The sequence below is a fragment of the Hyperolius riggenbachi genome, chromosome 1 (genome assembly GCF_040937935.1).
Source record: "Hyperolius riggenbachi isolate aHypRig1 chromosome 1, aHypRig1.pri, whole genome shotgun sequence".
Lineage (NCBI taxonomy): Eukaryota > Metazoa > Chordata > Amphibia > Anura > Hyperoliidae > Hyperolius > Hyperolius riggenbachi.
Genome location: NC_090646.1, coordinates 320,843,026 through 320,859,315, shown reverse-complemented (window position 1 = coordinate 320,859,315; position 16,290 = coordinate 320,843,026). Strand labels below are relative to the sequence as shown.

General features: G+C 45.6%; 1 protein-coding gene across 1 annotated transcript in view; it reads right to left on the bottom strand.

Moving 5' to 3' along the window:
- GIPC3 (GIPC PDZ domain containing family member 3) overlaps window positions 1–16,290 on the bottom strand; it is a 1,046,927-nt gene that overhangs the window by 550,876 nt on the left and 479,761 nt on the right. Inside the window, exon 5 of the mRNA XM_068233843.1 lies at window positions 4,335–4,515. Within this exon, the coding sequence (XP_068089944.1) occupies window positions 4,335–4,515 (181 nt within the window). The remainder of the gene's footprint in view (window positions 1–4,334; window positions 4,516–16,290) is intronic.

Sequence of the window (16,290 nt, the reverse complement as noted above, 5' to 3'; positions counted from 1 at the left end):
TGTTTTATATTAAAATTTTGTAATTTAAAATTTGAATAAAGTTGGGCTGCATTGGCCTTTATTTTCCATCGTCAATTGCAGTCCGGGTTTTTGTTTAAATAAGGTGGGTTGTGGTTTATGTCTTTAAGGGGACAGTAGTAGGTAATGCCATATCATGGAGCGTGCCATGCATAGAGTGGTGGATCAAGCTTTAGAGGATCGTGAACAGGAAGAGGAGGAAGAGTTGTGGGAAACATCACGACCAGAACCAGATTTGTCATCAACACCTGTGGCAGCACAGAGAGGGGGAGGAGGAGGAGGGCGGAGGAGTCGTCTGGGGAAGAGGAGTCAGATGAGGAAGGTGGTTTTTTTGAGAAGAAGGTGGAAGAACAACTGCAGCAGGCATCACAGGGGGCTTGTGCTGCTCACCTTTCCCGTGGTATTGTTAGTGGCAGGGGGGAGGAGGAGAACTTACCTGACATCACTGAGGAAGAGTAAGAGAAGGTGACTAGTAGGTCGGCATCCAACTTTGTGCAGATGGGGTCTTTCATGCTGTCTACCCTGTTGAGGGACCCCCATATAAAAAAACTCAAGGGGAATGACCTGTACTGGGTGGCAATGCTACTAGAGCCTCGGTATCAGAACACAGTGGCAGAGATGTTACCAAAGGCAGAAAGGATGCAGTACTAGCACAACAAGCTGGTTTAGAACAGCTTGGACTATTTGGAATGGTATAGAACTTTGGATTTTCCCACCGACTGTGACAGTTTGTGACGGGTATGAATAATTTTGGAATGGACACTTTTTGCTCAAATGTAAATAAAGCTGAGAAATCTTGTTTTTTTTCCCCCACAATAATGCCTCTTGTAGATCATCTTATTATCTTTTGGGAGACACCTATGTAATTTCCCGTCAAAAATTACATGCTGTTTAAATAAAAGTAACTTTAAATCAAAATTTGCCAGGGGTATGAATAATTATGAGCAGCACTGTACCTATCATTACTCCCACGACAGTATCTTTTTATCCTATATCCTCTTTATACCCAGAGAAGGCTGCACATGTTGATCCCTGCCCCGACGAATGACAAACAGTGCCATACACGTTGATCCCATTCCCAACCCTGGACTTGCTATACTTAGTATGCCAAGCCTCAGAGCAAGATAGACCTAGACTTGGGTGTGAGCTCCGTAGTCATCAACACCCTGGAACTAGTCTGAATGATAACACAGATAATACACAGTATTCCTAGTCTTGGGTGTGAGCTCCGTAGTCATCAACACCCTGGAACTAGTCTAGAGAATAACACAGATAATACACAGTATTCCTAGTCTTGGGTGTGAGCTCCGTAGTCATCAACACCCTGGAACTAGTCTAGAGAATAACACAGATACTGACAAACAGGTCTGAGTGCTACCACGTAGTGATCGCAACGGCAGACAACCAGAGAATGACCAGCACCCAGTATATATAGCAAGGCGCTCTCCAGCGCCTCCCCTAAGTGCTGGACCAATGGGAAGTGGTGGAATTGTCAGCTGACCGGCTTGGTCGGCTGACTCCCTTCTGGCTGTCATAAAAGCTCTGCCTCTCAGCGCGCGCGCGTCCTTCTGAACCTGTGTGGACTATCAGTCCCAGACACAACAGACATGTGTTGCAAAGCACTCGCCGCGCTGGACGCGGAATCCGCCGCACCGCTATCAAGGCATGCGGCGGTTTCTCCGCATTCGGCCATACTACTGGATGTAGGCCTACGCGTGCAGACCGCCACGTAGGACGCGGAATCAGACGCCTTGTTCTGAGTACACGCGGCGGCTTTTCCGCGTTTTCTCACATCAGGGCAAAAAAAGTGTACTTTGGGAACATATCATTTCTAAATGAATAATAATACTTATGCACAAAAGCAAATATGATAACCATATGGCAAATAAAGAGTAGGAATACATGTTTTTATTGAATATTATGTCAGGGTTTTATACCGCTTTAAAATTTGGGGGTGAGTGGGCCCCAGACTGAAAATTCTCTGGTAGGCCCTCAGTGTCCTAGTCCAACCCGCTGATTGTTAGCTGCTGTGCTTAGTTACTGTTCAGTGTCTAAGTCAGCCATGTAGAAGTGGTTGTATCTCACCTAAGTAAACTGCAGGTGTCTGCATTCACTTGCCTCTGTGTGTGTGCCGTAGCCATACTGCGCAGATGCAGGCCCATGCAACATGCACTCAGCGGGGCCACATGTGTGCCTGCTAGGGATGCTAGCATGAGCAGATGCGTGGGAGGCGAACGCAAGTGAGTGCTGTAGGTGGGTGCAGGAGGGCACGCAGGCAGTGTACGTAACTACGGCAACCTAGCGCCAGTTAAGAAATGGGCCTGATGGCAACTATTTATATATATGGCACCAACTTCTTCCATAGTGCTACAAAACAAATAGTGGGGAATGTAGATTCAAGGAAGGTTCAAAACTCTGTAGAATCGGACCATCCAGCAATACAAAAAGTAATGCACTTATGGTAGTTGTTGCTTTTTCAGTGATCCATATGCCAGTTCAGTAAATGATGTTGCAAGCCACCTGTATACACGCTACCTTCCTAGCTGAGACCTTAAATAACGGTTTTGTTTTGTTTTCTAGCGTGTATACAATGCTTAAAAGTTAGAATGTTAGATATCGAAATCATATATATAATGTTAGCATTTTTAACCCTCAACGCCAATTAGCGTGAAGTCCTGGGGGCATGTTTTGCAGGAGATTGCACTCCCCAATGCGCTCCGCTTCGTCATCAGTCTCCCAGAGGCGATCACCGCTAAGAGACTGTTAGACGGTAAAACCGCCATCTTTTTACAATGTACAGCTCTGCGATCTAAGGCAGAGCTGTACTGGGGACAGCCGTGTCACTTGGCTGTCCCCCTGGGAGGCTCAGGAGCGATCGGTTCTCATAGGCTGATGCCTATGACAGCCGATAACTGTCAATGGCTGGTGGGGGGGAGGGAGGTAAAAAGTAAAAAAAAAAATACAAAAAGTAGGTAATTTTATTTTTTTTAAAAGACAAACAAATAAAAAAATAAATAAACCTTGTGGGAGCGAACAGAGCCAACCAACAGAAATCTCTTTTGGTGGGCAGAAAATACGGGAGAGGGGAAATCCCTTGTGTGATAAGTTGTACTGCCCTGTAGCGAGCCCTTAAAGCTGCAGTGGCCTGAATTGTAAAAAATAGCCTGGTCACTAGGGGGAAGCAAGCCTATGGTCCTGAAGTGGTTAGCCAGGTCTAGTTGCACTCAGTACAGGTAGCCAGCTATAGGTCCCCCCAGTATAGGTAGCCAGGCATAGTATAGGTAGCCAGGCATAGGTGCCCCAGTATAGTTGCCCCCAGTATAGGTCAGCCAGGTAGGTGCCTCCAGTATAGGTAGCCGGTATAGTTGCCCCCAGTATAGGTTAGATAGATAGGTGCCCCCAGTACAGGTTAGCTAGGTGGGTGCCTCTAATATAGGGAGTCAGAATAGTTGCCCCCAGCCTAGGTTAGATAGGTAGGTGCCCCCAGTATAGGTTAGTTAGGTAGGTGCCTCCAATATAGGTAGCCAGTATAGTTGCCACCAGTATAGGCTAGGTAGGTAGGTGCCCCCAATACAGGTTAGATAGGTAGGGGCCCTCCAGTATAGGTTAGATTAGGTAGGTGCCCCCAGTGTGGTTAGATTAGGTAGGTGCCCCCCATGTGGTTAGATTAGATAGGTGCCCCCAGTATAGGTTAGATTAGGTAGGTGCCCCCAGTATGGAGGGGGGAGCCACAGGGAGGGCAGCCCGACCTCTCCCTCCCTTCCTCGCCGCGGGCGCCCTCCGTGCTCCTCCCTCCGAGTCTGACTGAAGGGAAGCGCTGTCACCGCTGTGTAGGGAGGGGCAACTCACCTCCCTGGATCCAATCGCAGCCAGTCTCCTCTTCTGTCTTCTCTTCATAGCCGCTGATACACACGCTGCACCCTAGCCGGAAGCAGCGTGTGTATCAGAGGCTAGTATAAAGAGAAGACAGAAGAGGAGACCGGCTGCGATTGGATCCAGGGAGGTGAGTTGCCCTTCCCTACACAGCGGTGACAGCGCTTCCCTTCAGTCAGACTCGGAGGAGGGAGCACGGAGGGTGCCCGCGGCGAGGAAGGGAGGGAGAGGTCGGGCTGCCCCCGCGGCTGACTCCCCCCTCCATTGCGCCCACAACTCCTTGGCGCCCAGGGCGCCCGCACGGGCCGCACAGCCCTAAAAACGGGCCTGGATGCTTTGTATAAAGTAGAGCAAACTAAAAATCATGATTTTGCATAAAGAAAAAATGGAAACAATGCAAAGAATGATATGCTCCAGCCACACAATTGTACTAAATCACTTACCAAATGCCTTTTTTGGTTGGACTAGACGTAAGGTGAAAGTTTCATTTTTTGGAAGCTCTCTCAGCATTTTTGCAACTTCATAGTGTCGACATCCAACGATTGTTTGATCATTTATTGCTTCAATATTGTCACCCACATTGACAATCTTCAGTCGGTCAGTAATGCTGCCTTCCTTAATCCTCTAAATAGAATAATCGTTGGATAGTTACGGTAAATTAAAACTTACAAATCACAATATACACTGAGTAAAAAATATAAAAGCAACACTTTCGGTTTTGCTCCCATTGACTCCCAAGACTCCAGACGTGTAGCTAGGGGGGGTCCGGGTAGGACATGTGCCCCGGGCGCCTGGTCCCCAAGGGCGCCCAGCTGAGCTGCAGGTTTTTTTTTTTTGTTTCTTTTGGGGAGGGGAGCAGCGCAGAGAAGAGGGAGAGCTGTGCGGACGGTGGAGAAGGGAGCCATCTCTCCCCCCCCCTTCCCTCACCTTAGGGTGCTCTCCCTCCCTCGCTGTCCCCTCCATTATTGTCCGGGTGGCTGGCAGCGGCGGGCGGAACTCACCTCCGTCTCGCTCCAGCGCCGGAAGTTCGGGTGCTGCAGCCACTGCTCTGGTCTGGACCAGACCGAGTATCGGCAAATCCATCCAGCGCTGCGACGAGACGTAGGTAAGTTCTGCCCGCTGCTGCCAGCCACCCGGACGTTAATGGAGGAGACAGCGAGTGAGGGAGAGCACCCTAAGGTGAGGGAAGGGGGGGGAGAGATGGCCCCCTTCTCCACCGTCCGCACAGCTCTCCCTCTTCTCTGCGCTGCTCCCCTCCTGCTGGGGGGGGGGGGGGGCACCTGGCTACCTACTCTGACTACATATACTGGGCACATATACCCCTGACTATATATACTGGGCACATATTATACCCCTGGCTACATATACTGGGCACATATACCCCTGACTATATATACTGGGCACATATTATACCCCTGGCTACATATACCCCTGGCTACATATACTGGGCACATATAACCCTGACTACATATACTGGGCACATATACACCTGGCTACATATACTGGGCACATATACCCCTGGCTACATATACTGGGCACATATTATACCCCTGGCTACATATACCCCTGGCTACATATACTGGGCATATATACCCCTGGCTACATATACTGGGCACATATACCCCTGGCTACATATACTGGGCACATATTATACCCCTGGCTACATATACTGGGCATATATACCCCTGGCTACTTATACCCCTGGCTACATATACTGGGCACATATACCCCTGACTACATATACAGTGACTTGCAAAAGTATTCAGCCCCCTTGAAATTTTCCACATTTTGTCACATAACTGCCACAAACATGAATCAATTTTATTGGAATTCCACATGAAATATTAATACAAAGTGGTGTGCACATGAGAAGTGGAACGGAAATCATACATGATTCCAAACATTTTATACAAATAAATAACTGCAGTAAAGTGGGGTGTGCGTAATTATTCGTCCCCTTTTGGTCTAAGTGCAGTCAGTTGCCCATAGACATTGCCTGATAAGTGCTAATGACTAAATAGAGTGCACCTGTGTGTAATCTAATGTCAGTACAAATACAGCTGCTCTGTGACGGCCTCAGAGGTTATCTAAGAGAATCTTGGGAGCAACAACACCATGAAGTCCAAAGAACACACCAGACAGTTCAGGAATAAAGTTATTGAGAAATTTAAAGCAGGCTTAGGCTACAAAAAGGTTTCCAAAGCCTTGAACATCCCACGGAGCACTGTTAAGCGATCATTCAGAAATGGAAGGGGTATGGCACAACTGTAAACCTACCAAGACAAGGCCGTCCACCTAAATTTACAGGCCAAACAAGGAGAGTGCTGATCAGAAATGCAGCCAAGAGGCCCATGGTGACTCAGGATGAGCTACAGAGATCTACAGCTCAGGTGGGGGAATCTGTCGATAGGACAACTATTAGTCGTGCACTGCACAAAGTTGGCCTTTATGGAAGAGTGGCAAGAAGAAAGCCATTGTTAACAGAAAAGCATAAGAAGTCCTGTTTGCAGTTTGCCACAAGCCATGTGGGGGACACAGCAAACATGTTGAAGAAGGTGCTGTGGTCAAATGAGACCAAAATAGAACATTCTGGCCAAAATGCAAAACGCTATGGGTGACGGAAAATGAACACTGCACATCTCTCTGAACACACCCTCCCCACTGTCAAATATGGTGGTGGCAGCATCATGCTCTGGGGGTGCTTCTCTTCAGCAGGGACAGGGAAGCTGGTCAGAGTTGATAGGAAGATAGACGGAGCCATATACAGGGCAAGTTTGGAAGAAAACCTCTTGGAGTCTGCAAAAGACTTGAGACTGGGGTGGAGGTTCACCTTCCAGCAGGACAACAACCCTAAACATAAAGCCAGGGCAACAATGGAATGGTTTAAAACTAAACATATTCATGTGTTAAAATGGCTCAGTCAAAGTCCAGATCTAAATCCAATCGAGAATATGTGGCAAGATCTGAAAACTGCTGTTCACAAACGCTGTCCATCTAATCCAGGGGTCTCAAACTCAATTTACCTGGGTGCCGCAGGAGGCAAAGTCAGGATGAGGCTGGGCCGCATAAGGGATTTCACAATCAGCAGCCCCGACCCCCCCCCCCCTTTCCCCCGTCCCTTGCATTGATTTTTATTTCAAAGTCAAATTCACACTGAAGCGAACTATTTTGCCTATTTTACCTTATAGTTCGCTTCAGTGCTCCCATTTCAAGTAATCCGCCGTGTCCCCGCCGCAAAACGAGGGCTACAGAGCCCCCAAATAGCCCAAGGGGCAATCCGCCGGCATTTCCTGGAAGGGGCAGAGCTTTCAGCTTCAGCTCTGCCCCTCCCGACGTCAATCGCGGCGCATCGCCGCCTCTACCCGCCCCTCTCACTCTTCCTTCACAGAGAGGGGCGGGGAGAGGCGGCGATCCGTGCGGCGATTTACGTCAGGAGGGGCAGAGCTGAAGCTGAATGCTCTGCCCCTTCCAGGAAATGTCGTCGGATTGCCCCCCGGACGATTTGGGGGCTCTGCAGTCCTCGTTTAGCGGCGGGATGCGGCTGATTACTTGGGAGCAGTGAAGCGAACTATAAGGAAGCTTTTGCCGGCGCGGGCCACAAAATATTATATCAAGGGCCGCAAATGGCCCGCGGGCCGCGAGTTTGAGACCCCTGATCTAATCTGACTGAGCTGGAGCTGTTTTGCAAAGAAGACAGGGCAAGGATTTCAGTCTCTAGATGTGGAAAGCTGGTAGAGACATACCCTAAAAGACTGGCAACTGTAATTGCAGCAAAAGGTGGTTCTACAAAGTATTGACTCAGGGGGCCGAATAATTACACACACCCCACTTTGCAGTTATTTATTTGTAGAAAATGTTTGGAATCATGTATGATTTTCGATCCACTTCTCATGTGTACACCACTTTGTATTGGTCTTTCATGTGGAATTCCAATAAAATTGATTCATGTTTGCGGCAGTAATGTGACAAAATGTGAAAAACTTGAAGGGGGCTGAATACTTTTGCAACCCACTGTACTGGGCATATATACCCCTGGCTACATATCCCCCTGACTACATATACTGGGCACATATACCCCTGGCTACATATACTGGGCATATATACCCCTGGCTACATATACCCCTGGCTACATATACTGGGCACATATATCCCTGACTACATATACTGGGCACATATACACCTGGCTACATATACTGGGCACATATACACCTGGCTACATATACTGGGCACATATACCCCTGACTATATATACTGGGCACATATTATACCCCTGGCTACATATACTGGGCACATATACCCCTGGCTACATATACTGGGTGCATATTATACCCCTGGCTACATATACTGGGCATATATACCCCGGCTACATATACCCCTGGCTACATATACTGGGCACATATAACCCTGACTACATATACTGGGCACATATACACCTGGCTACATATACTGGGCACATATAACCCTGACTACATATACTGGGCACATATACACCTGGCTACATATACTGGGCACATATACACCTGGCTACATATACTGGGCACATATACCCCTGGCTACATATACTGGGCATATATACCCCTGACTACATATACTGGGGACATATACCCCCCACTACATATACTAGGCACATATACACCTGGCTACATATACTGAGCACATATACCCCTGACTATATACAGGATCTTCTAAAAAAATTAGCATATTGTGATAAAGTTCATTTTTTTCTGTAATGTACTGATAAACATTAGACTTTCATATATTTTAGATTCAAATACACACAACTGAAGTAGTTCAAGCCTTTTATTGTTTTAATATTGATGATTTTGGCATACAGCTCATGAAAACCCAAATTTCCTATGTCAAAAAATTTGCATATTTCATCCGACCAATAAAAGAAAAGTGTTTTTAAAACAAACAAAGTCAACCTTCAAATAATTATGTTCAGTTATGCACTCAATACTTGGTCAGGAATCCTTTTGCAGAAAGGACTGCTTCAATGCGGCATGGCATGGAGGCAATCAGCCTGTGGCACTGCTTAGGTGTTATGGAGGCCCAGGATGCTTCAAAAGCGGCCTTAAGCTCATCCAGAGTGTTGGGTCTTGCGTCTCTCAACTTTCTCTTCACAATTACCCACAGATTCTCTATGGGGTTCAGGTCAGGAGAGTTGGCAGGCCAATTGAGCACAGTAATACCATGGTCAATATATAAAAATTTGCGAGCAGTTCATTTCGATGGTGCACTACTCAGTTGAGGAGGGCCTCTCTGTATGAAAGTACATTGAAAATTTAAAGCAAAAAGGCCCTACATGTGCATTATGAAAAACTTTATTGGTACATAATTTGTATGACTGTGGGAAAGCAGACTGTAAAACCCATTAAAAACATTAAAACCCCCACAAGATCAGGAGAGAGCGCTAGTTCACATATAAGTGTATATCACTCCACAGACCACCAATGGGTTATTGCGTGCGGCGATCGCCCGACCTCAGTCTATGCAAATCGCTTCCGCCACCCGCTTGGTTTGGCCCTATGTGGACCCACCACCTGCGCACACCAAGAGGCCTCAAAAAAGCAGCTGCATAACCCGTCAGGGTGTAACAAAAACCCAAGAGCTTGCAATTAGGGGACCAGTTCCCTCAGAATCTTCCACACAGTCCAAATGACTTTCTTTGCTCACAATGGGGAATTATATCTTCCTGGTATTGGCAATGCTCTAAAGAACTTTTCATTGATGATTCAGCTTTCATACATGTGTATTCAGTGATTGCTTGTACATAACAGCTCATTTACCTTTGATTGCTGTGCTGTCGCCCAATTGCCTGTTTCCATGACCCCTCCTGTGTGTGTACTCACGGCTTTAGCATCTGTGCAGCCAGCCGCTCTGGCAGCTTTAGATCCAGCTCTGCATATGTCACCCTCCACGGACTTCAGCGGTGCTCTAGCTATGTGTTAGCGAGCTCCACCTCTTGCCTTGCCGATGACTAGCGTCTTTGCTTGCTGTATTTCGCTGCCGTATAGCGGTTTCCGTCTTCCTGGGATCTGTGGTGCGGCTTGGTTCAGGTCACGTGAGCGCTCACTCCTGGTCTGCCCTTCCCGCTGACGCATTTCGCCCCTCCCACCGGGGCTTTCTCAAAGCGCTGGAAGGCTGTAGAGAGACCGTCACAAGGCTGTTTTAAAGAGTCATGAGGACTGGTCATGGGAGGGTTCCCTCCCTCTCATACATATTCATGACCCATCACGCTGTTTTCCTTCAGTGATCCACAACTCTTTTGTTTTTCCATGTTATTGTTCGTTTATTTTCTTCAATGGACCTCACGACTTATTTCCTTCTCTTTCACTAAGTCCATAGACATGTATTTTTTATTTATTTTATAACAGGCATTCTTTCCGGGGGAAACAGGAGCAAATTGGGGATGCAATTTCAATGCAACAGTTTAAAGTCACAGAACTATCGTTTCTTTCATCTTATCAGTTATATACATCAGAGTTCCTCATTTCTTTTCATTTGTTCTTATTAATGTCCTTTTTTTTTTAGAATTAATGTTTCATATTCTTCTTCTCATATTTTTCACCTTCCTTGATCATTTTTTTGCCTCTTTTATAGAAAATAGGCTAGATTTAGATCAGAATTTAGTCCATTGGGGATCAATGTACCCAACCTGTAAATCCAGGTGGATTCAATTTTATATAGTTCATTTTCAATGTCCCCACCTCGATTTGACACCTTTTGTTTTATGATTCCTTTAAATCGCAAGCCTTTTGGTTGTCCATTATGGAAGTCCTGAAAGTGTTGTCCCAGTGGACTTTCTTTATCAGCTTCCATAATATTTGTGAGATGTTCCCCAATTCTTTTTCCTAGTTTTCTCTTTGTTTTTCCTATATATAATAGCCCACACGGACATTTTATAGAATAGACCACTCTTTCTGTTGTACAAGTTATTAAGTTTCTTATTTCATACTGTTTAGTGTTCTTGGCATTTCTAAAGTACTTTGTTCTTTCTGCATATTTACACACTCTACAGTCACCACAACTAAACATTCCTTTACTTCTTGGATAGTCATCTAACCATGTAACTTTTTTTGCACTAATGTATTCAGACCTGACCAGCTCATTTTCCAAATTTTTTGCTTTTCTAGCTGTCATAAAAGGTCTCTCTCCCACAATTTTTTTAATCTTTTCATCTAACATCAGAACATGCCAATGTTTCTGCAACAATTCTTTCAGGCCCCCCCAATGGGAGCCATAGGTTGTTACTAACCTTAATGGTTCATTAGGCTTCTTGTCCCTTATTCTTCTTCTACTCTTTATATTCTCCAATATCTCATTCCTAGGTTTTGTCCTGATCCTTTCTCTTTCTTGCTCCACTAACCTATTGGGATATCCTCTTGTTACCAATCTCCTCTGTAACTCCTCCGCCTCTGCCTCAAAGTCTCCATCTGTTGTGCAGTTTCTTCTTAATCTGTGGAACTGTCCACCTGGTATAGCTTGCTTCTGTGTATACAGATGGTGACTGGTAAAATGAAGCAGGGTATTACCTGCCGTAGGTTTTCTATATGTCTTAGTGGTTATACAACCGTTTTCCCTCCTGATCAGAAGATCCAGGAAGGAAATTTCGTTCACATCCCATGTGTAAGTAAAACTCAAATTTCTCTCATTCTGTCCCAGGGAATCAACAAACTTTTCCAAGGTCTCCCTTGTTCCCCGCCAGACCAGGACCACGTCGTCTATGTACCTCAGCCAGAGCCTCACATGCTCCTGGAAGAGGCACATAGGGTACACATCCCGCCGCTCCCACAGTCCTAAATGGAGGCATGCATATGCCGGAGCGCAGGATGCCCCCATCGACGTGCCCCTGGCCTGGCGGTAAAAACGACCATCAAAAACAAAACAGTTATATTTCAGGAGGAATTCCAAGGCTTCAACAATGAATTGATTGTGGAGTGGAGAGTCGGGAAAGTGCTCCCTCAAGTAGAAGGCCACGGCTGCCAGGCCCACCTCGTGGGGTATAGAGGTATAGAGCCCCTCTACATCTATGCTTACCAGTAAATCATCATCACTTATTTTAAATCCTTCTAGTGCTAACAGCACCTCGCCCGTATCTTTCACAAATGATGGAAGCTCTTCAACCATCCCCTTGAGTTTGCCGTCTAAAAACTTTCCTAAATTTTCCATTGGTCCCCCTATACCCGACACAATCGGACGACCTGGGGGTCTTTCCAAACTTTTGTGTACTTTTGGAATGATATAAAATATTGGTATACGAAAAAAGTTGACCTCACAGAACGCGGCCTCCTCCTTAGTTAGCACTCCCGCCATTTTTATAATGTATATATGATGTATATAACTGATAAGATGAAAGAAACGATAGTTCTGTGACTTTAAACTGTTGCATTGAAATTGCATCCCCAATTTGCTCCTGTTTCCCCGGAAAGAATGCCTGTTATAAAATAAATAAAAAATACATGTCTATGGACTTAGTGAAAGAGAAGGAAATAAGCCGTGAGGTCCATTGAAGAAAATAAACGAACAATAACATGGAAAAACAAAAGAGTTGTGGATCACTGAAGGAAAACAGCGTGATGGGTCATGAATATGTATGAGAGGGAGGGAACCCTCCCATGGCCAGTCCTCATGACTCTTTAAAACAGCCTTGTGACGGTCTCTCTACAGCCTTCCAGCGCTTTGAGAAAGCCCCGGTGGGAGGGGCGAAATGCGTCAGCGGGAAGGGCAGACCAGGAGTGAGCGCTCACGTGACCTGAACCAAGCCGCACCACAGATCCCAGGAAGACGGAAACCACTATACGGCAGCGAAATACAGCAAGCAAAGACGCTAGTCATCGGCAAGGCAAGAGGTGGAGCTCGCGAAGCCGGAAGAGGACACCCTAAGGCGGATGCCCACTGTGACGCATCCAAAATAGGGAGGGCAGGGAACTTTGCTACTTTATTGTTATCAACACCACATTACTGCACCCGGATCTTGGGCAAATGCCCACCACATTATAGTGGACCCTTAGCATTGGATTCATGTTGGCACCATTCAATGTACTGTTTGCCTGTGCATGGCTTGCTTAACCCTGCTGCAGATGCTACTGTTGTCACCGGCCTCTATATCATACGCTGCAATGCTTGGAATTACATCATTTACTAACTGGATACCAACAGCAATTACTAGTGCATTGTCTCATCTGCTGCATTACTAGCCCCTGCGAGTGGGGGGCTTAGCTGTACCACCTTTTTGTGAATCCTCTAAAATAATCACAATGGAGAACAATGTTCATTAAGGTCCTATGCATGTTTTTTACACCAGCAAAAACAATTTATTATTTGGTCTTTCTGGGGACTGCAGCCCCATAGTTATGATGGAGATTTTGAGCCCTCAGTGGCTTTTTGTGGCGGAGTCGTGTGATATACATTTTTTAATGTTTATATTTAGATCATGTGTATAGGTCTAGTTTTAAGATTTTGGTATTTGTTCATTAATAAAGCTGTTTATCAAATTTTCATGCACCCAAGAGCCAATCCTCTCCTTTTGTTGCTTTTCATAATTATTGTTGGCCGGATGCATGAAAAAGGTCTTTTTTGATATTTAATATCATTATTAATTTACTCATTGCTCCCAATCAACTTCAGGTTTCCTTTTTTGAGTAATTCACATAATAAAGTCTACCATATTAAGGGGGCATTCTGCCTATTTATGTGAAATGCTGTCTATTTATGTGCCTAATGACTGCTGAATTTGTCTTGTTGGGGGCCTCATGGTTACTGAATTTGTCTTGTTGTAGGCCTCATGATTTATTGGGGGCCTCAAGATCGCTGAATTTGTCTTGTTGGGGGCCTCATGATTGCTGAATTTGTCTTGTTGGGGGCCTCATGATTCCTAATTTGTCTTGTTAGGGGCCTCATGATTGCTGAGTTGGTCATGTTGGGGGCCTCATATTTGCTCATGATTGCTGAATTTGTCTTGGAACATGCTGGAAGGTACATACTGAGGGAGGGAGGGTGGGTGAGCGTGAGCCTGCTAACCTCCATGTACATTTGGCTCCACCCATAACCACGCCCACATTTATTATGTGGCCACGCCCACACCTTAGGGGGCACATTGCCTTCACCTTAGGGGGCACATTGATAGTCTTTGTCCTTGGGCGCTGAAAGCCCTAGCTACGCCTCTGCAAGACTCATTACTCTCAAATCAGTGTCAGTGAGCACTTCTTCACCAAGATAATCCATCCCACCTCACAGGTGTGGCATATTAGACATTAGATAGCATGAATATTGTGCAGGTGTGTCTTATGGTACACATATACGGTACAATAAAAAATTAACATTTTCCTGCTTATTCTACGAAAACGATTGAATCAAATGAAAGTGACAAATATATATTTTTTTCTATCAAGCAAAATTAACGATTATCCCTTTTTTTCAATAACAATCCCATCAGACATGTTGGAAAAATCTTTATATTCGATCTAATGCAATACAGTAATCGAACAAAACTAATCGAAAACAATGAAAACAAAATGTACCATGTATGGGCACCATTAGACTGGCCACAATAAAAGGCTAATTTGAAATGTGCACAGTTTTGCCTTACGGTGGGGGCAGAAGAGTTGATTGAGTTGCATAGAGCTGATCAGGTTGTTGATTGTGGCCTGTGGAATGTTAGTCCACTCCTCAATAGCGTGTGAAATTGCTGAATATTGGCAGGTTCTGGAACACACTATCGTTCCAGAGCATCCCAAACATGCACAATGGGTAGCATGTCCAGTGAGTATGCTGGCCATGCAAGAATTGGGATGTTTTCAGCTTCCAGGAATTGTGTACAGATTTTTGCAATATTGGGCCATGTATTATCATGCTGCAACATGAGATAATGGTTGTGGATAAATGGCACAACAATGGGCTTCAGGATCTCATCACGGCATCTCTGTGCATTCAAAATGTCATCAATAAAATGCACCTGTGTTCGTTGTTCGTAACATACACCTGCCCATACCATAACCCCACCGCCACCATGGGCCACTCAATGCACAACATTGATATCAGCAAACCGCTTGCCCACACAACGCCACACACGCTGTCTGTCTTCTGCCCTAAATAGAGAAAACCGGGACTCGTCTGTGAACAGAACACCTCTCCAATGTGCCAGATGCTACTGAATGTAAACATTTGCTGACTGAAGTCATTTATGACGACAAACTGCAGTCAGGTCCAGACCCTGATGAGCATTATGAGCATGCACATGAGCTTCCCCTGAGATGGGACCTGTGCAATATTCAGTGTTTCAGATATTCAGTGTTTCAGTCAATGTTTCAGATCTTTGAGCTCAGCACATGCAATTTGGGAACATGTATATTTTTGCTCAAAAAAAAAAATTATATATATATATATATATATATATATATATATATATATATATATATATATATATATATCCTTTTTTTTTTTTTTAGAGGGAAAACTGTATAGACAATATCATTGTGTTGAAAATAGAAAAACTGCAGTAAATGTTGCAAATCCACAAGCAGTATGACACAGAGAGCATGCATGAGCTATCTTAGACATTTTTTTAAAGAGACTCTGTATAAAAAAAAAAAGTTCCCCTGGTCCCAATGAGGCTTCCCCCTCCCCTCTAGCTGCAGGCAGTCCAGCGCCGGCTCCCCCGAAGTGTCCCGGAATCCTCCCTCAACAAGTCTGACAAGCGCTGATAAGCGCTGATTTATTTACCTCTCCTGGCTCCAGCCGGGGCGCTGTTGCGGCTCCCCACGCGGAGATAGGCGAAAATAGCCGATCTCCATCAGGTCCGCTCTACTGCGCAGGCGCAGGAGACTTGTGCCTGCAAAGTAGATCGGCCCGACCGAGATCGGCTATTTCCGCCTATGTCCATGCGGAGAGCCCATACTGCGCCTGCGCTTGAGCTGGGGAGGTAAATATTTACATCGCCGCCATTCCGGGAGGATTTTCGCCGCCGTCGTAGGACCGAGGAGGAGGGGGGAAGCCTCAATAGGATCCGGAGGCTTCCCCCACCCGAGGTGAGTACCCCCCAGGGGAGGTTTTCTTCATTACAGGTTTTCTTTAATTATAAATACAAAACAATAAAATAAAAGAATATTCTGTATAATTCTATGGACACATTAAGTCATTATTAAATACATCATCTCACGCATAGTCAAGAAAAATGGCAAGTAAAATAAGGAAAGGGTCTAGAACACAGAGGGAGAAGATTACCTGTTAGTGGCAAGGACAACTGGTGGATCACCAAGCAGCACCCTCCCTAAAAACCAATTCATACGGTGAAAATATTCAATAATCCATTCTTTAACTACTTAAAGACCGCGTCACACCAACGGGCGTGAACATGGCGGCAGCCCCAGGACCGCCTACCGGCAATTGGCGTCAAGT